The sequence below is a fragment of the Drosophila santomea genome, chromosome X, assembly GCF_016746245.2.
Source record: "Drosophila santomea strain STO CAGO 1482 chromosome X, Prin_Dsan_1.1, whole genome shotgun sequence".
Lineage (NCBI taxonomy): Eukaryota > Metazoa > Arthropoda > Insecta > Diptera > Drosophilidae > Drosophila > Drosophila santomea.
Window position 1 is genome coordinate 7839418 of NC_053021.2, and position 21770 is coordinate 7861187.

Here is a 21770-nt window from a genome sequence, read left to right on the forward strand (position 1 = left end):
TGTTTTTGCACATGCATAGTCACATTTTTATGCACTCAATGCATTGTTGAACAAAAATGTTTATTTTACTCAGCTGCCCCAAAAAGTATGCTACAATTTCTGCACACTGAGATCGCGCAACGAAAGACGAAGAGCTACAGAAGAATTGAAGCAGCTTGGAAATGGAGCAGCACGATCAGTGGCCAACACTGGTGAGTGGAGTATTGTCAAGTGTTCAACTGGTCAAGTGGTCAAGTGGTCAAGTGCTCGCTGGCCTTCAGCTCGTTGACAAATTTCTCAGCGCAGCATATCCGGCGTCGGAAAATGCATGCTTTATTGTCGCTGGCCGGCGATGCGTACATAGAAATGATAACAATAAAATATCGCCGAAAAAAAGCGTACAAATTTTCGCCCGCAAATTGTCCGCACACAATCCTGTGGCAAGTTCCGTTGTGCAAACCAGAGAACTGCAGCAAGCCACCGGCACTCTAAGTGTCTCAGGGTGTTTATTGACACTCTATTTGCGGCAATATACTATAAGTAAGATAGCTGAAAGTATTACGTTTCGTTAAAAGGAAATAATGAATAATAATAAATAGTAGGTACTAAATACTAAATAATACTAGGTACTAAATACTAAAAAATACTAGGTACTAAATACTAAAAAATACTGTTCTAAATACTAAATAATACTAAATACTAAATAATACTAAATACTTAATACCAAATAATACTAAATAATAGCAAAATATTAGTGCCCTCCTCTGCGCTTCTCAAAAGTTCTACGTAAGCAAACCACTTTTTCGATGTTTATCAAAAAAAAAATACTAAATGTGAGTGAGTAGTGCAGTGATTTTAAGTGGCAGCAGAGGATACCAATAATGGGATTTCGACCTACTGGAGAAAGTGCCCGAGCCAGCTATTTTCCAGGAGCTACAACCAGCTGTCAGCTGTGACGTGGAAAGAGATTGAGAAAAGGGGTGAGTACAAAGCAAATAATATAATATATAAAAAACAAATGTCTATTTAGTGCTATTTAAATTTGTGTAAAAATAATGAAAAAAAAAGAAGACTATCTACAGATTTTGGGCATAACCTATTTTTCCATTTTGAGTAATTATGTGAACACAGACACTCGAGTGTGTACCAGACACCCAGGTGTTTACGAGACATAAATGAGTGTTTCTCATCCCTTTTTGGGCACTTGCCTTTGCACATCCTGTTCGTCCTTGCTGCTCGTTCACATTACCAGCGACAACAACGAGCACCGCATTTTGCGGTTTTGCGACAATTCGTCAGACATTGTTGACACTGCGTCTGAAGTCTGATGTCTGATGTCTGAGCAGGTTCGTTGTCGTTGTCGTTGTCGTTGTCGACCGATGCGGTTGCTTGGATTGTCCGCTACACGTTTCCTCCTCAGTTACTTTCGGTTTGATTTCCCAATACCCTGTAATACTGCCCCGTCGCGGGCATACACTGCCCGATGCCCAGCTCAAACCTAAACGAGAAGTATAAATCAGCTACCGTATACTTTACGATATGAAGTAGTAATAATTTCGAATTGTCTTCATTTTCCTTTTGCATTCATTCATCATTAGATACATGAAATAGTGAATTAATTCATTCATCATTATATACATGAAATAGTGAAATACTATTATGAATTATTAATTAAAGCTACATAAAGGAAACTCAATGGTTTGTAGGCACATTCTGGCACATTTCTTGTTTAGAATATGTTGTATTATGTGCCCGGTTTTGGGTATTCTTCCTTTTGAAAAACAACACTTTAGGTGGTGAAGAAAATGTTGGTAGTTGGTAGCATTTTGTGTAGCATCTGCAGGAGACGCAAACACACGAAACCACAGGTGAGATTTGTTCAGTTTATTTATTTCATTTCAGTTGATATTTTCCCTTGGCTTTTGCGAAATTTTGCTGTCATTTGGCAATTAGATTTATTGCCGGTCGGAATAGTTTTAAGTTCGTAGTTAAAAAAAAAGAGGTTTTAGTACGCAGTTTCCGCTCTGAAACGCTTTCGAAAATATTATTAGGGAAATCGAGAGTGTCTGTGACTTTGGTTTTTTTTTTTTGGTGATTTGTTGATCATGTTAACGCCACATAAGCGGATGCAAAATTGCCATGACATAATGATAAAGTTGCTCAAAAGCGAAATACATAACAAAAACGATTTAAGCAGATGTTGCAGTTGTGTTCATAAATTTGAAATGTGCATGAAAAATTACCATTTTTATGCTATTCGCATTGCTAATCCTGCTTTTCGTTTCGCCAAATCCCCTGTAAAACAACTTTTCTTTCTCGCCGCCACTCTCTTTCTCTTTCTCTTTATTGTTTACAATTTTCCATCTGCTCTATATAATATTGTATATATATTTGTGTTTTTTTGTTTTGTTTGCATTTCCGGTTACTTTTTGTTACGATTTTGGCTTACCTGCTCATGTTGGCCGCGTGGTGTGTAAGCCCTTTGTAAGTCGCTTCATTTCGCTTTTGTCGCTGCTCGCCAGCCGTTTAACCCGCCTGCCGCCCACACCGAAACCCCTTAACCCACCGAATGCAGGACACATGGCACAAGGACACATGGCAAGTCCTTGCCGCTGAGCACACTTTTGGCAGACATGTTTTATGCCACCTGCTGTTGCTGCCGCGCGGTTCCAAACACCGTGTTGTCCAGTGTTCTCCGCTCTCTGTTGCTTGTTTTCTGTTGTCTCTTGTCTGTTGCTTGTTTTCTGTTGTCTGTTGCTTTTGGGTTCTGGTTTTGGTTTGGTTTTGGTCACTGGCTTAAATGGTTACGTCCCTTTTTTTTTTTTTTTATTCACAGCTCTTGGTCGTTATGAATTTTTCAATTTTCTGCAATTTTTGCTGCCCCAAAATGTGGCTGTTGTTGCCAGTTGTTGCTGCCGTTTCAAGTTGTTATTGCCTTTGCTTGTGCTGCCATTAACTTTGTTATGGTTGCTGCTGTTGCACTTGCACTTGCGATTTCAGTTGCAGTTACACTCGCACTTGCAGTTGCGGCTTTTGCTGCTGTAGCATGTGATGTTGCTTGTGGCACCAATGTTGCAACTGTTGCTGCTCTGGCTCCTTTTGTTTAGAGCGAGATTGCTGATCTTGCAGCTGCTGCTGCTGCCACAAGATTAAACGTACGTCTGACTTCTACGATTTTCCACATTCAACAAATTTGCTGCATTTCTTCTATTTAAATATATATTTGGTGTATATTTTTGATTGCTTTAATCGAATGCTTCTCGCTTTGCACACAAAACTTAAAGCCTGATTTAGCTTGAATTTTAAAACTGACACTGTTGTTGCATTGCTGCACCATCAACTTGTTTGATTTGCTGGTTTATTTTCATTAATCTAGTGGCTTTTTGCTGCTGCGGATGCTGCTGTTGTTTTTTTTTCCAGTGCCTCTGATGGCTGTGTTATCGCTGCTGTTGCTGCTGTTATTGTAGCTGCAATTCGTTTGGCTGTTGGACATTTTGTATATTTTTTTTACCATTGCTGCCGTGCAACAGCAACAGCGTTTTCAGGTGTTTAATAGTTGTCGAGTTCATTTGCAATATGCCAGCCAGCCGGCGGTAAATGGTCGGCAGTGGGCGGGCACGGGGAAGGGGGCGGGGTCGGGGTCGCATTAGGGGCGTGGCGGGCTGCGCGGCGGCAAGTCAAGTGAGAAATGGGAAATTCAGGACGAGCGCTGGCATTGTTTCTTTAATAGGCCGCTGGCCATGTGGCTGCGCGGTTCACCAGCCGTTCAGTGCACTGCGCGAAAATATAGTTAAAAAAGTTGAATATGCTAAGTACTTGAAACAGGCAATATTTAAAATATATCCAGAACCTTTGAAGTGGAAAAGAGGCCTAGAATTAATTAGTTAATTACTTAAAAGCTTACATTATTATTAGCTTAGTATTACAAATAAGGAGCATTAGCTTAACTCTGTTAAGTATTTACAATTTTTAAAATTTACAAGAGCTTACCTTTTTTGATGCGCATTTTTTCCCAGTGTGCTTGTATCCCGAATTCCTGAATCGCCATCGACAGGTGCCCATTGCATCCAGCGCACAAGCTCTCAGTAAAGCAGTCATTGTCCTGAAAGTGCTAAGGTGTGTGTAAGTGTGAGTGTGTAAGTGTGTGTTTTTAATGTATTTGTGTGTAGGCAGAATTGTCCTTTTCGGAATTTGCGGCTTTCGTTTTTCGTTTTTCGTTTTTCCCTTTTTCATTTCGACAAACTTTTGCATAGATAGACTGAGTCGAGTTTACCAATTATCAAAAATATAATTTTAATTATACATTCTGAATTTGGTTGGCTCCATGCAATTGGAAACTTTCTCGCTCATAGCCCCAAGACAATTTCCCTTTTGTGGAAGAAAAACTTTCGCAGACCAAATCGTTGCAAATTTTCGTTTGTTTGTTTGTTTGTTTGCTTATTTGTTTGTCTAGCTGCGATTGAAGCCCGTGATTCAATCGGTTTGTGGACTTTGGACTTAAGTACTTAAGTGCTTAAAGAAAACTTCGTAACAGCGATTGAGCTTGAGATTGTGACATTGATACACTAAGTGACATCTACAATGTCAACAATTGGATTACAAATCCATAGAAAAATGCATTCAGCATGGGAATCAGTTAAATTCGGAATTATTAAGCTTTCTTTGCATAATTGAATGCACAATAATTAATTTGTTTGTAAAGCCACAATAATGCGTTTATCTGAAGTTAGTGTGACTATTTTGTCACATTTATTACCCGTAGCTCCATTCACATTCAAGATAATCGTATACATGGACAATGAACTAATTGATCTTTCGATTTGTTAAGCGCATAATGTGCATAATTCATTTAAAAGGGAAAAACAGTGCCATAAATTTAGCAAAATCTCTGGCTTGTGGGGAAATTTAATGAACAAACATTTGAGTGCAAATATTAAAACGAAGAATATGCAAACCATAGTAGCCTCACATAGTTAGCCATCCATAAATACATTCTTGGAATCTGGGCAAATCATCGCCATGGATATGTTTGCAGACACACCCACAATTACGACCAATTGCACTGGACCGAGATGTACTCGTATACTCGTACACTTGAATTCATCATTGGATTGAGCTGGCATAACGATGGCCCCCAACTCGTTGATTATGTAATTAATGTCTTTCGAGTTTGTAGTTGCATTGGCTTTTGCATTTGCAACTGGCAGTGTACTTAGATCCTTGGAGATATTACGGCTGATTAATAATTGCATTGCTCGATTGACACTTACTAGCGTTGATTGCGAATAAATTTTGCGCCAGTACCAAGCGGCAAAACTAACATTCTTTAGCATTCGTTTGCAATGTCCTTTTGGGTTGCCTGGATGTCTGGGATATGCGTGCTATTACGGTCATGACTCGTACATTTGCTGCTAATCACACTCGAAGGCATTACACACATTGCATTCGAAAGGCAAATAATAACGCACAGAAGTCGGCCTGAGTGGGTGGCAAATACTCGGCCAAATTATTCTTTACTGAGGCAACAGGCAGCTGCTGCCGGCATTGTTGTACTTCTCGTTCTCTCTGTGTGTATGTGTATGTGTGTGTGTGTGTGTATTTGTGTGGGTGTGTGTGTGGGTGGGTACTACTCTTGTTCGCCTCTTCTTGTTCGCATCTTACTCATTTGGTTGTAACTCTGGCAACCTTTGACCGCCTTTCGCCGTTGTTGTTGTTGCTGCCCTGTGGCCTGTGGAAGCGGCAAAATAGCAAAATAGAACAGCAAATTGAAGCAAAGGAACGTCTCGACCCCGCGTCCCCTTAATCCTGCTCATCCTGCTCTGCTCATCCTGCCCCATACCACCCCTTCCACCCCTTCCATCCAACCTACCCATATACTGTGGCCTGGCACAATGCGGCTTTTGGTCTCAGTTGTCCTAGGTCCTGCTTTCTCCTTTCTCCTTGCTCCTTAGCCCCTAGATCCTGATGCAAAAACGCAGCCATGGCACTGCTTTTTGTCCCTTTGCTTCGCAGGCAACACTTTTTTACGCTGGAATTTCAAGCTGCCAGACTCAAAAGGTACTCTTTGCATGGGGTTAATTGGCTATTAATGTGATTACATCGATTTCAAGTCCACAGCTGATGGTTTGCCATAGTTAGGGTTATTATTATTTTGGCAATGCCATCGATTTTGTATTCAATTCAATTTGTAAGCGTATTAAATGAGCGGTGTTTACTTGTATTTAAGGTGTTTAAAGCGCTGCTCTGTCAGGGCAACGCTTCGAAAACTAATATAAAGGCAATTAAAACTGTCTGGAGAGAAACTTTGTGTATTTTGCGGTATCTCAAGTTATTGAAAAATGTATTAATGAATTGAATGTAGTTTTTGAGAGACCGCAAAAGTCGCTTTTTTGCCACACATCTTGTTTTGAATGTATGCAAACGAATCGCAAAAGAAACATCATAACGCTTGAGGCTTCAAGAAAACCACATTCACAACAGTTTGCACAGTCTGTGATCCAGGAATGTCATTTGACATTTAACCAAAAAAACAAAAAAAAAAAAATAAAAAAAAATCAGAACAGAAAAATAAAAGAGAGAATAACAACAAAAATGTTAAGAAAGCAAAATATAACCAGAGCAAATAAAATAAAATATTTTTGCGAAGAAGCCGAACAAAAAATGAAGACAGTCTTTGTTGTCCTTGTCAGCGTGGCTACAACTTCCTTGGCCCAGGACGACGACGGAACGGAAGTGCCAGCGGAAATGAGTAAACCCCTACAACTCACTCAAAGTCCCACTCACCCGTCTCACTCGCACTCGCACTCGAGCAAAGCAAAGGGAAATTCCGTTCCGAGTGAAACTCAGGCCACACACGAACGCACTTCGGCTGCCCTCGGCAATCGCCTCGTATTCCCACTCACTCGACATCGAGTGCCTGTGGAGCATCGCCAGTGATGCCAAATGTTTGGGGGGAAAAAAGCTGAAAATAATTATTTTATTAATTACCTCGTACTACCCTTATATTTTCATCAAAGTCTGGCGTTTTAGTAAAAACTATAAAATGAGTTTCTGTAAAATAAATCGCAATATTTTAGACCCATCAAAATGTAGATATTAAAATGTGCTTGGAAGTAGGCCAATAATATATGTACATATGTTGATGTCAGTAAATGCAACTAGATATCGAACATTCGTCGGAAACGTTTCACAATTATCAATTAAAAAATTATTTAATAATCTGTATTCTTGCTGAGAAGCAAGAAAACATGAATGTAAAGGGGAAAATTGTTGATTAGATTAAACAAATAGTATTACAATATTGGGAGGATACAAAAAATAAATAATTTAAAAGATTCTACGACTTCAGACTTTGAGATCTCTGAGAATAATTTTTTAAAACGAGTTTATTCTGTGGTTCCTGATGTACAAGAAGATTTTGAAAGAAAAGTGTATCCTTTAACTGGCTTTACCTTCACAAATTTTGTATTAGCAAACAGAGCGGAAAAATATGAAGCTTAAAATTTCCAAATTCAGTTTTTAGGTAAACAATTTTAGAACATAGAAAATTGAGAAAAATTATTGGATTTTTATGTGATAATCAGATGATTCAAAATGAGATGATGAATTAAAAGATTTATGATGAAAGATGATAGATAGGCATACATTTTGTACAATTTTATTATTACCAATTTAAATTTGAATTCTCTTGGCAAATGAATTTTAAAAGAGAAAAAAATAGTAGTGAATTTTTGGTGGATATATAATAAATTAACCATACAAATACGATCCTCTTCGACTGATTGAAAAGAATAAGATGGTTGCGCTTAGCAGCAGAGAACTAGCGGAAAAACTAGCCAGAGTTGTCGGGAAAGCCAGCTGAGTGGGCAGCACTGGCGGGACAGTGGCGACAGCAGCAGCAGCAGCAGCAGTGGCAGTGGCAGTGGCAGCATCCGCCGTGGCAGCGGCAACAGTCGAGCGGCAGACTCGATGCAGCAGAGCCACAAATTCCGGCATTACGTATACGCCCAGTCTACGTCGAGTTGGCCACGTGTACGGACACGCGGCGCGGTTCGCTTTTCCCGGTGGCAGCACATTCGTTACCAACGAATTTTCACTACCAAAAACATCGCGATTTGCGGCTATTAGGAATAACCGCAGAGATACGATTTTGAAATCCTAGGATTTTGGTTTTGCTCAAAAGAAATACCCATTTTTTTGTTTGATTTTTTGTGTGACAGTGCAAGTGTGGCAAAAAGTGTGCAAGTGTGTGTGTGGAAAGCTTGCCGGCTTGAAAAATGCGCGCCAAAAATTGAGAAATTCGCAAAGCGCAACGGCAACAAAAACAAATAAAAACAACATTTTGCAACGCAGCCAAAGGAGACAACACACAAATAGTAATATATACACCAATATATATATATATTTAAATTAAGCATATGCAGGAATACACATATATGTATATTAGATAGCAGCTTTGCAATGTAAACAAATTGTATTTCCGTGTTTTCATAAAATAACAAATCTATTTGCCGATATTGACCAATTAATTAGTGCGCTAGTGACAATATTAAGTTGCAAAGGATAGCAATTTGTATTAAAAATACAATGCATAAAAAAAAAAACGAGTACAAAGCATTATAGGCAATGAATATGTTTGCGAAATTAATCAAATCAAGGCATTACGGCTGCGATAGCTGAATAAAATTTGCATAACCTTCGATGAACCAAGGGTGATATTAGTCTCTTTTAGCCTGTAGTTGTAAAAGTTTTCTCTGTTTTAGCCAAAAGCCGATTTGGAATAGAAAAGGCAAAAAGTGGATGGGTGTTTCATAAATTCCTTTGAACATAAGGTGTCCCATTATGCGGATTCTGAAGCAATTAAAAATAATCTCTTGTAATTTCATAGCAAGTGCTTATTAAATCTTTGTTTTCTCCAGTTTGTAGGGTTTGTGCTTCTCGGAAAATATTTACTTATATTATTTATTGTTAGTGTGCTTAAGAGTTTGGTATAGCATATATTTGCGATTGAACATTTTGAAACATTAATAGGCTTTTGATTTTACAGAATATTTTTTTGTTATTTATTATTCACATATAGGCAATGTGTTGGGTCATTTCGAATGAATGTTTAATTTAAACTATTCTGTCGCATTCGTTTGGAAACTTCGGCCGTATTTTCTGTGTATCCCGTATAGATAAGTTTGGGGCCACTTAGCGAATTGGCGGACATATTTTTAGACATAGCCCAAATAGTAAAAAAACATGAGCGGAACGAGTGGAAGAAGAGGGAAAATTGTATTAAAAACCGACGACAAGAAGCGGACAGAGGCTATAGAGAATTGGGGATAAATGAAATGAGAGAAATTCATTAATAAAAGACAGCAACAAAAACAAGAGCAAAAATTAAACGTCTGCCATCAGGCTATCCCCTTCTCTCACCCTCTCAATCTCAAATTTTTCCTTCCGTTGTTCCCGCTTTTCCTTGTCCGGCACAGCTGTGATCACACGAAGAGAAAGGAACACAAAACAACAAAAAAAACAGGGGAAAATTCGGAAAAAATGAAAATGAAAATTATTACATATGCGTAATGGGTGTTTTGTGTTGTTGTCGTTGCTGCTGCTGTTATTGAAAAAGATTTTCCCAGCTACAACTACAACAATCTCGATGGCGGCAACTTTGACGAAGGTTTTTCCTCGGCTTTTCTTTAAATACCCTCGCAGCTATACAGTGCTTGGGTTAGGAATTGATGAACTAAGCTATAAAGCTTAACAAAGATGTTATGCCACACAAATGATAACAATTATTTGGGATATCGAAAAATGAACAAAATGAATAATTTATAGCATGGAATATATTGAATAAATTAATTTGTTTAAAGGGTATCTGTGTGGGGTTAATTACCCTTTAACGTGATTTCCCTGTGTTTTCTCTATTCTGTCGCCATCTCATTGAATTCACTAGACATCCAATAGCCCCGTCTCTTTCGTGCGCCGTGCAGCCATCTCTCTCTATTGGTGGCCGACAAACTTTTGCATTATGTCCATCTCGTCTGCTCTAGAAGAGCTTCTACATCCCATTCCCACATATGTGGCTCAAGGCTATCGCATACACGCACTTTCCGCGCCCTCGTCGATTGCTTAGTTCAGCTTCTCATTTTCCATTTTCCGTTTTCCATTCAGTTCATTTCGTTCAGTTTCGGCTGCTCCCATTTTGGTTTTCTTAACTTTTTTCAGCATGTTGCCCTCATAAATTTGGGCGAGGCAAACAAAATTGTTGTGGTACCATAAACTTTTTTTTTCACAAGGGTTTTCTTTTTTTTTACGAAACTCCGATGGTAATTAATGGCATGTTGACCATCTGATAAAATATGGAAAAGGATTATTTTTGCATTTTAAGCTCTAAACTAAAGTGGTTACTCCTAACAAAATCGTAAATCATAATATTTCAAGGGGATATAATTTGTATACTTTATTTTACCATGTGTTCCTTTCTTTTTCTTTTCTTTTAATGATTTAGGAACATATCATCCAGAATTTAACCACTACAAATCAATATTTATTGGCAATATTTATTAGTACTCCTTATTTTCTTATTGTAATTAATTGTTTCGATTATCGTCCTTGATTTTAATTCATTCATTTGTATTTTCTCGGCCTGAATGTAATTGCCCTTCGAGTTTTCCCACATTTGGCTCCATTTAGTTTTATCTCTCTGCAGATTTGCTGAGATTAAATTTTTTCAATTTTTGGACCCATTTATTTCAATAAAATTAAGCCAAAAGTTTATGTTGCTAAGCCCAAACTTTCTTTTGCGATTTTCCCGCTTTCGGTTAGCTTAACTGCCTTCCGCCTCCTTTGACCCACCGACCGACCGAATGTCCATTTTCTTTTGTGTCCAGAGCAACAGGTCCTCTCATTTGCTGGGATTTCTTCTTATTTATTATTTGTGTGTCTCCGTAGTATTTTCATTTCTTTGCCGTGGCAAAGTGCTCCCAAAGCCTTTTTGCATTGTCCGAAATTTTCCCAGCGATTTCCCGTGGAATGTGAAACTAATTGCAGCTGGACTCGGTTTCAGATTCGGATTCGGACTCGGGTGAATGGAAAACGCAATGGCAAACAACTAATCAGAACGGAAAAAGAGCAGAAAACTCTGGAAATGGCTATGGGTATGGGCAGTTTTTTTTGTTTTTTTATTTTGGGCTGCTGGAAAAGCCAAAAGAAAAACGATTTCAATAAATGTCATAAATTTGCCCGACAACTTTACAAAGGGGCGGATGGTGGAGAGGCAAAAGGAAATGGCTTTTCCACAAGCCAACCCGCTTTTCCTCCTGATTATCGTCTGCTTTGCTGTCGGCTTGTAATCGCGTTCATTACAGCAGCAAAAAAAAAAAGGGACAAAAAGAAAACTGACCAAAATATAAGAAAATAAAAAACGAAAAAAAAGCCAGTAGCAAAATGCAAAATGCCATGAAAATGGAAAACCAACATGGCCATTTCCACAATGAAAGAGACGGCCAGATAAAGTACTTCTTTCACTTTTTGGCTTCTACTCGTTGGCAGTAATTTATTCGATTATTTTTTTTCGCATTTTTTATTTATAATGATGCATTTAAACTGCTGTCCTGCACAGAATAGATCTTTCACAACATTTTCTTAACCACTTTACAGAGGTTTCGTTGGCATATTTCTTATCTTTTGTGTATATATCTTATTTATTTATTATTTTTTTTTTACGCTGCAGCCACTGCAGAAATTTGGGCCACAACAAAGCCAAAGATGTAAAGTGAAAAATCTCGTGTATATATACAATATATATGTATATATATATATATATAGGTAAATGTTGTGTGTATCTGCACATTGTCATGGGAGCTGTCGGCTATATGACCTGATTGCGGTTATGTCTTCAGATCTTAAGTGAATGTTTCAGGAAATGAAAAACAATGGTATACAAAATCATTCTCAATGTCGTTCTGACTTGGTATTCGGTATCAGAGGAAAAGCTTAGAGTGTCAAGAGCGAAATATAGAATAAAGTACTTTAAGGTTACCTACATTTGCTTGCTCTCTAAAAACTACAAAAAGTTTGTTGTTTAATTTATATTTTATAAATATATTAATATGAGCTATAAAAACGATAGAGATAGTATGGCATATTAAAAAAGCAAAAGCCTGTTATTTGGATAACCAAAAAGTTATGATCAATTAAAGTATTTTGGCAGCGAGTTCCCCGAGGTAATCGTTCGACAAATAATACAACATCTGTCCCGCTGGGCAGCAATGTATTTAATTTTGGCAAATTTGCTAAATATATACTCGCTCTATGATTTCATATCATGTTCGGTATTGAAATGCACTTGTTTTTTGCACTACGCAGAATTGCCATTATTTGCATCGCTTTGTGTGCGGAAAATTCGACTGTGAAATTGCCAGACTGCATTGTTAACGGGAAATAGTTGCAATTGTGTCTAATCTTTTGCGTTTTGAACAAAGTGCTATTCTTTTTGTGCTTATCAGGTTTATATATATGTATGTATATAAATGTGTACATGGCCTGTGGGTTAAATTAGCGAATTTACTAAACAGACGGGCAAAATCGATGCTACTATACACAAATGAAAATCCATTACTAAAGGTGGACTGCGCCGTCGACGGCGACTTTGACGTCAACCTTCGCAGCAAACTAAAAGAATTTGGTTCAAGTGCCAAATGAAATATTGACTAGGCAACGAGGACTGCGAAGATGAGACACGGCGACTAAGAGACTATGAGACTCTGAGACTCAAAGTCTCTGAGACTTGGCGACTCTGAGAATCTGAGAATATGAGAATATGAGAATATAAGAATATGGGCATTGGTCGGCGCGTGTGTGACCAGACAGCCAGTGCCCCATGCCACCCAAATCAACGCAATCTCTAAAATAATATTATATTAAAACACATGGCAAAGATTTATACCTTATATACGACTACGCGGTAGCGGGCGGGTCTATATGATTCCTGGTCATTTGCATTTAATGCAAACATAAATATAATTAAGGTGTCTGCTGCGCAGATGCGGTTATTATTCGCAGCATTTAATGTTTCCCTCCAAGGCGAAGCTGATTATTAAGGAATTCATTTAAATTATGGCAAGTGCTTCTATTTTAAATAGCTTCATGTAATGAGTACTTTCGGCCATATCTCCGAATATGTTATGAACACTTTAAAGAAACGCAATTATTACTGATGAACAGTCAGAATTGTGAGCAAATAATTTTCCAATATTTTAAATTGAATATTTTTAAGAGGGCATCCAAGTGGTCGTTTCTATGCATTTTCCAAGTTGCTGCGTGCTGCTGCGTCTGCTGCTGTTGCGCCTGATGTTGCATGTTGCTGCGTGCTGCTGTTGCGACAACTACACAAACAGCTGTCGTGGCCCTGCGACCGCCACAGTCGCTGCTTTGCTCTTTGGTGTTTTGCAAGCGTTTCGCCATCTCTCTCTCACGCGCTCGCGCTATCTCTTTCTATCGGCCTCGTGCCGTCTGCTTCTTTCTAATAATAAATTGCCAAAGAATTCGTGTTGCTTGCCTGCATATGTCTGCTATTTTATTTTATTTTATTTTTTTTATTTTATTTTTTTTATTTTATTTTTTTTATTCTATTTTGCCCTCGCCTTTAAGGTGCAATATCCAAGTCATTTTTCACTTTCGCTTTTTGCCCGTAAGTGTAAGTATGTATGTATATGATTTTGCCGACCTTTGCTGTTGTTTCTGCTTTTGTTGCCAGCGATAATCAGCTTTAACATGATGTGAATTTCAGAGCACTCGAGGAATTCTCAGTTGGCTAGAAACTTGCATATCTGTGTGTGCACATAGCGCATTAAAGACGTCAAGGTTAGCAACCAACATACAGTCTCTCTGTCACTTTGTAAGCCAATTCGGGACTTGAAGAATTTGTAGTTGAATTTTTTTTTTTTTTGAAATATTAAATGTGGCTTTTGATGGAATTCACACTTTTGATATGCATATTGCTTTCAGTTTAGTCTTGGCTTTATTTACTACCTAAATAAACACAAGGATTTTCCTTTGGCTGGATTTCATTACCATGAAAGGGTCTTTTTTGCATAAATTGCGTTTATTCATTTGTTTGTTGAATTTTGAATTTCGAATTTTTGATTTCAGTTAACACCTTTTTGGCATGCATTTCACATACGTGTGCGTTTTGCATTCAAAGGCGTTTCAATTACACTACACATACACATTCTCCTTTGTGTGTGTTTTTATTAAAAATTTGAATAAAATCGAAGTAAGTGTACGAACTGAGTACCATTCACACCATTCATACTTTTTTAAGTGCCAGTACTACACAGCTCTCTTGCATTTTTTCTTTTAAATATTAAATATCATTTTGATTTCCGACCGTGTACTTTTGCGGCTGACTGTGGAAATTCTTGGAAATTTGTGCCGCCGAAAGTTTTCGTCATCCTCTTGATCGCGAATGCTCTTTATTGAATTCGTTTGCCTGCACCGACTGTGTATGTATGTATGTATGTGTATGTTTGTATGTTTGGGAGGAAAATAAAATAAAATAATATTTGAAAATCCCATTCGCAAATTGTGCAAGTTGTGTACGTGTTTGTTGCTGTTTTTGCCCTAATTGTTGTTGCTATTGCAGTGGGGGAAAATGAACTGAGCTGCAGAAAGTTTTTCCCTTCCGTTGAGCGTTTTTCAATTGCTTCGAAAACTATTTTACTTCCTTTCCAACTTTCACTTACCACTGGTGGCGAACTTTTCACAGTAACTGTATGCCAGCGCGGCAATGCTGGCCACCATCTATAATGTTATGCAGCTCAAAATAATAGAAGCCATGATTTCTAAAAAAATCATTCATTCATTAGCTGCAGATTAAAGCACTTATCCATGCGCAAATTGCATTATAATTAACACTTTGTTTTTTAAAGTTCCAAGCTCGAGGCTTACACGTTGGTTGGCTTTGAAATTCAATTCTAATTGTATTTATTTTTCCGCTCTATTATTTTGAGCACAGCTGTTCTAACTACGTATGCATATGTGTCTGCGACGCTTTGCACTGCGAGATATTAATTAATAATTGAAAAAGCGGAGCTCGTTATAAAGCGCGGCACTTTGGGCCCCAAATATCCTGGCACAAAAGGACTCCTTACCCCGTAACCACTCCCTGGGGGCATTCGCCTGTGTGTGTCTGTGTGTGCAGTTTCAAGTTTAATTTAAAGTTTAGTTGTAATTTTGAACATTTTTCGTTGCGCGGGCAATTAAAAATTCAACGCGCAATCTACAAAATGAACCCCCCAAACGAGCCGTAAGCAAAAATGGCTGAAAAAAAGAGGCAAAAAACCGGGCGAAAAAAAAATGTGAAAAAAATATTTTCCAGCCTGAAGGAGTCATTTGGCAGCTGTACACGAAGTCTCTATTTATTTATTTATCTATAGGATCTGTCTTAATTCGCGCCACACAAATAAATAATGAACGTTTTCCGCTTAATTATTTGCAGAACAATCTGAAGTGCCTGGCATTCGGGATTCGGAATTTGAAAATCTAAGGACTGGCTGGGAAATAAAAAACAAAATAAATGACGCATGATTAACAAACGCCCTGCTGTTCGTCGTCGGGATTTTTGCGGTAAGTGTTAAATATGCTGCTTATTAATTAATGCCGCAAAATATCCGCAAAAATTCAACAAAATTAAGCGCCTAAAGCCGCAAAAATGTGAATCGCCGTGGTGTTTGATGTTTGCTTGTAAACCATAAATTAAGCGGCCACAAAACAATTGCCCTTGTTAGCTTCACATTTATTGTGCAATTATTATTGAAATAAATTATCTAAAAAAATGTACAATTACTGGGTAAAAAATACAAACAATTTAAATACAATAACAATACGAATGTGATTGTTTTGAATTCGCATATGCGAACTAGTCTAAATGGGAGTTTTAAGTGAATATGTTTGATTTGTATTTCAATTGAAAGCATTAAGTAATTTTCTATTCTCTTTCATTTTGAAAAGCGAGGCTGCTTTTTGATTATTTCCCAATTAATTCACATTATTGGTGGCATATAATTTTTTTCATATAAATTTCAACTCTTTATAATTAACAATAGTTAATCTATGCTGTGATTTACAAATGATTCTCATTGGCAAAATAGGTCCATAGATGCGAGTGTTTTTGACGCATTTGTGATAAACTCTTTTTTTTTTGAATAGTAATGCAACTACATACAAATTATTTTCTTCTGTAGTTTTTCTCGGCATAAATGCTGGGAAATTCAAATCACTCAGTTGATAGTTTCATTTTACTGCTCGTGTTTCTTGTATCAGTATTGCATTTTTTTCATTGCATTTCATATTTAATTTACAGAGCACATTTATCTACAATTTACTTAGACTTGATTTGATGTTTGTTTTATTTTTATTGCCATTTCTGTTTAAAATACATTTGTATTTTATTTTATAAATTTCTACTAGAAGTGAAATCATTGGAATACTTGCTTTATGCATTTTTTTCAAATTAACTCTGGTGTCTGTTACTATTTGTTATTCTTTCGTGTATTGGTTGCTGCTTATACTGCTTTTTCAAGTAACTTTCATTTATTTGTGAAATCCTGGTTTTAATATCAATTTACAGCTTTTGTCAGTTGACGATTTTTGAATCTGAATAAATGGCGAAATTTTGCTGGATTTTTCTTGGCCAGGATGCCAATGTTGTATCCGTGTGTGTGGCCAGCCGGCGTATCTATGTTTGTCCCTATGGACGTGTGCGTGTGTGTGTGTGTGTGTGTGTGTGTGTGTGTGTGAGTGAGGGGGTGTGGTCGTGAGCGTGAATACGAATGCGTTACATTTACATTCGCCCAACTGGGCAAAAACAATTCGCACGCCACTTTGCGGCAGAAAAAAGCGCGAAGATATTTAATACATATACACAGAGTGACATAGATATATGCACGTGTGTAAACGCAACGCAACGCAACGCAACGCAACCAAAAACCCATTTTTGCATTTAAAGTTTTGGGCATTTTATTGCCACGGCCCGTTTGGCGAGTAATGGCAAAAAGTATCCTTAGCCGAGGTCCTGCCATGTTGTTTCAATTTCGTCTGCCCAATTTTTTCCCGTCGCCTACTTTTTTGTTTGGCCCTTTGGTCTTCTACTTCTCTATTTTTTGGCGGTCGTCGAATGCCCCAGTGAAATATGATAAAAGTCAGACGCGACGCCTCGTGGTCCTCAGCTGCGGCGCTTTGCGTTTTGATTTGTGTTGCTGACCCCAAAATGGAAACCCAAAAATAATACTAATATTATACGTACAAAGGAGGTGGAATCTAATAATATTATAGGTACAAAGGAGGTGGAATGTAATAATATTATAGGTACAAAGGAAGAGGAATATACGCTTTTAAAGGCAGGAAAAATAATGCAAGTAGCAGCAAGAAAGCGAGAGGATTATTAAAATGCAAAATACTCGTAATTGTCATGGGAAAAGGCAAGTGTAACATTGCATAAGAACGCTGGCAAGACAATGGGTTCTGGTGAAATATTTAACTTCTCGCCACACTGGCACTAATTACAAGAAAGAATCTTATAAATAAGAAACTGCATGCAATATGAGTAATAACAAGTAAAGTTAAAGGTCTCTAGAATTGTAGAATTGCGAAAAGCTTGGCATATTTTCGTAAGCCATACTTTTATGAAGACATTTGCGCAATTCACATTCGCCGAAATGCGCGACTTACATCAGCGTATATCAATCTGAAGTAAAAGCTACAACAAGCCATGAATAACCATCAAGGACTATTTTTCTCTGGCTGATTTAGTGACTTGGGCGCGGGGGAATTGTGGATTGCCGCGAGATTTTGTGGGCCCACTTGGGAGCCACCGACGTAAAATATCAAGGATGCTTATCGACAAATAAATTCTTTGCCCTGTCAAATGCCCTGCACCACCACCACCACCACCATGGTGTCCACAATCCACAGTCCAAGTGGGTGGCTCAGGCGCGGCGGTGGTATGTGGCAGGATATAATAAATAGCCTGACATAGTAATGCCACACAGACACTAACTCACAAATGTCGCACTGTTATTGCTGCTGTTGTTGTTGTTTTTGTTGTTGTTTTTGTTGTTGTTTTTGTTGTTGTTGTTGGTCCTTCCAGTGCTCGACCGAAAAGTTGACGCCTATAAAACGGATATGGATGTGCACCAAACTGTGGCATACTTTTCTGCTGCCCCTCCCCACCCCTTGTGGCACCAGCACTTCGATGTCGCTGCAAAAGTGTTGACAAATTTATGAGCTTGTTTTGCTTTTTCGCAATTTTTGCGTCGGCTGATTGAAAGTTTTCTCTATTTCGCCGCCGGGCAAATTGATGACAATTGGAGAGCGGGCCAGACAGCTTAATCGTTCGTGTTCAATATTTAGCTATATATTAATAAAGCCCTCTGATTGATTTCCAAACTAAATTAATGGCTCGACAGCTGTTCGAACTTTGAATTGATCAAAGTAACCCTGTGCTGGCCATATACGGTCACATTGTTGTGTGCACAAATGTTGTAATGTTCAACGGGAATTGCTCATATGATTGCTCTCACTTATTTATTGTATGATCGTTCAAATATTATTCATTACTGCTTTGGAATAGTTTATAATTAATTCACACTTGCTTTGCTATATACTCTTTGAAATAGTGGGGGAAAAAAAAAGGAAAGTTCTGAAAAGCCAATTTGCGTTGCATGTGCGCATGGCCACACTGGCAGCTAGATAACCATAACCACCTCAATTGCGCATGGCGTCACAGTTGCTGACCAGACTGGCCAGGCGGCAGGCCTTCAGCTGGCGATCGAACCAGAAGCCGGTGGGGCAGCTCTGGCGCTTCGACCTCTGCCGGCTGCACACGTAGTAGCGGCGACAGTGGCGCACATCGGCGAGGAACACACCATCGTCCTGGCCACGGCAATCGTGGCGCGAGATCAGCACCTTGGCTTCTATTACCGGTTTAATGCTCTCTTCAGTATTATTGTTGTTGCCGCTGTTAGCCCCTTCACCGCTCGCGGGTGGGCAAGGGGTTGTGGTGCAGGGTGGAGTCGTGGTGCACGGTGGGGTGCAGGGTGGTGTCTTGGTGCACGGTGGTGGTGGTGGTGGTGGTGGTTTGTGGCACGGTGGTGGTGGTGGTGTCCTGGTGCAGGGGGGTGGTGGTGGTGTCCTGGTGCAGGGGGGTGGTGGTGGTGTCCTTGTGCACGGTGGTGGTGGTGGTGGTGGTGGTGTTCTGGTGCAGGGGGGTGGTGGTGGTGTCCTTGTGCACGGTGGTGGTGGTGGTGGTGGACATGTGGTTGTCCTGCACGGTGGCGGCGGTGGTGGTGGACATGTTGTTGTTATGCACGGTGGCGGCTCTGGTGGTGCACACGTTGTTGTTGTGCATGGTGGTGGTGGCGGTGGTGGTGGCGGTGGTGGTGCACATGTTGTTGTTGTGCATGGTGGTGGAGGCGGTGGTGGTGCACATGTTGTTGTCGTGCACGGATCCGGCGGAGGAGGAGTACACGGTGGCTCCTCGGACCTGGGTGGATGTGCCAGAGCCTCACGACCGCCGGCGATGGCCACCAAACCGATTCCAATCAGCAGCAAGTGGTCTAGGAGAAAGCACACAAACAAAAAACAAAAACAACAAAAAAATAGGATACTCCTTGAGTTAATTTTGTGGAGGAATCAGGATCGGTGCTACTCACAAACTCTCATGTTGCGTTCGATAATGCCTCTGCTACAGCAGTTTCAACTTCTCTGCTGTTTAGCGAATGTTGTTTGCTGCACTCGCTGCTCTTTTTATATCGCTCGCCACTGTCGATTTTATCTTTGCCGGTGTATTGGGCAAACCACTTGAGATCCGTTGAGTGGGTACATCGTCCATGATCCCCCATGCTGCTCGGCACTCTGCTAATTGGGCAAAGTAGCTATATGGTTGTGGGTTTAATGTTACGTTCCGTGCTTTGTTCATGTAAGCAACATGTTTTGTCGAACCTAAAAGTGCCATGTTTCTTACTTCGCAGTTTGCACTTTGCTACCTTCAAATGTGTAATACTATAGTTCACTTATTCCTAAATGCTTAAATAATGTGTTTTAATATATCATTATATATATATAAAAGTATTCGATTTAATGGCGATCTACGAACTCCATTTAAGCCTACACTGATGGCATTGACATTTGGCCGGCTTCATTTGGCCATTCGGTGCGCAATCTGTAAAATAGTTGAAATTGCCTGTTAACTGATTTCGCAGGCCAGGCCCCCTTTTTTTGTTCTTCGTTTATTTTTGGCAATTGCTTCTTGACTCCGGGCCAGTGCAAACAAGAGATTTCGGTTTATGGCCCCGGACCGGAAGTGTTAGGCCAAGCGGCCAAGTGGCCAAGTGGCCGAGAGCGGATGAGTGGACAAGTGTTGGCCATTTGGCAGTCGATAAAAATGGCAAAGAGCCTAAGGGGGCGTATGCCTGTGTTTGTGTGTATGTGTGTGTGGGTATGCGTAATAATAACGCCATGAAAAGCTCCGCGCCGCCACTTCCGCCCCTCGGAAAAGCCACCTTTCCTGCAGCGCGATGGTAAAAACCAGAAAAACAAAAAGGACCAACATGTCCTGCACAGCTGGTGGTGGTGGAAAGGGGGGATGGTGGGATGGGGGGAAAAGCGGCGGACAGTTGGCAAAAGTTTTGTAATTAAATATGGTTGTTGCAGTTAAGATTTATGAGCGATTCCCATACCAATCACCCAGCGATGGAGAAGTTTACTGGGCCAAACAAACAGGAACTCACTTCAAATAAATTCAAGTGGTGCTGCTATTTGTAACTTCACTTCGTACTAAATATTCTCAATATATATTTTATTCCATTTATACATTGTTTAACATTTTTCCCTAATATAAGCCCCATGTTGTGTCAAAGCTTTGCACACAAAATATCCTGTGATATCCTCGATGCCAGCACCATTCAATCCTGCCCCTTGAACCCGTGCACTGCGATCGTAAATAATTATTTATTTAAAGTGTAGAATATACATATTTCCAAACGGCATAAGCAAACAGAATCAATTGTTGTCGCATGGCGAATATTTATGCACGCATTTATATTCCGACATCTGTTGGATTTCGGAGGTGCCCCTTTCAGACTGCCAACATTTGTTGTACAACTTTTGAGTTGGGTATTGTTGAAGCTGCAAAATGATGTGCGTTGTGTTTATAATTTATATTCAAAGTGTGGAGTGTTTTACAGGCCGCATTGGAACGAAAACTTTCAATCGTTATGCTTCAATTGGATTGATTTAATTCACTTTGTTTCATCCACTTAGCACTCGTAAAGCTGCTCGCTCCGCCCTCGCCAACAAACACGACTTGGCCATTTGCCGGGCAAAATTACTCATACGCAGCGTGTGATGTGAATATTAAAAGGCAGCAAAGTTTATGATAAATCCGCCTTTCTTCGTCTTCTGCCCAGCCAGTGTGCCAAAGTGTTTATGTACACTTTTATATATTTATTTATATATGTATATATTATATATGCATACGAAGTATATGCGAATAGTTGGCGAAACAATCTCAGATTATGAATGAACTTTGGCCAGTTGGTTTAGGCGGAGATATGCACAAAATAGTTGAGTTCTTCGAGATTATAAATGAATCACTTTGCGGCTAAAAAGTTGCCTGTGATTTAGGCGATAGTCGAGCAAACTTTTCAGACGAGAAAGTGGCGCAAAACTTGAAGGAGTTTAATCATTACCAGGGTTTTACGATTATTCCACGCTTTTGTTCGTCCATAAACTTCAAATTG

The 21770-nt window shown here is 39.3% G+C and overlaps 2 protein-coding genes across 10 annotated transcripts in view; one reads left to right on the plus strand and one right to left on the minus strand.

Annotated features, from left to right (window-relative positions):
* Nucleotides 1–21770, plus strand: part of LOC120455557 (neuropilin and tolloid-like protein 2) — an 87858-nt gene that overhangs the window by 682 nt on the left and 65406 nt on the right. For 4 of the 9 annotated variants that reach the window (XM_039641908.2, XM_039641911.1, XM_039641910.1 and 1 more), the window contains exons 1-2: nt 814–959; nt 15470–15597. The gene's annotated coding sequence lies outside the window, so the exon portion shown is untranslated. Of the gene's footprint in view, nt 1–73; nt 192–811; nt 960–7942; nt 8355–15469; nt 15598–21770 lie in introns of those variants that run through there. The other 5 variants (XR_005616755.1, XM_039641904.1, XM_039641905.1 and 2 more) reach the window with 4 other exon arrangements.
* On the minus strand, nt 18530–19763 carry LOC120455560 (leucine-rich repeat extensin-like protein 3). Its single transcript, XM_039641914.1, has 2 exons — nt 19683–19763; nt 18530–19586 (listed from the first exon to the last, which is right to left on the minus strand). Exons 1-2 carry the CDS (start codon nt 19690–19692, stop codon nt 18736–18738), a joined length of 861 nt encoding a protein of 286 aa, XP_039497848.1. The 5' UTR covers nt 19693–19763; the 3' UTR covers nt 18530–18735.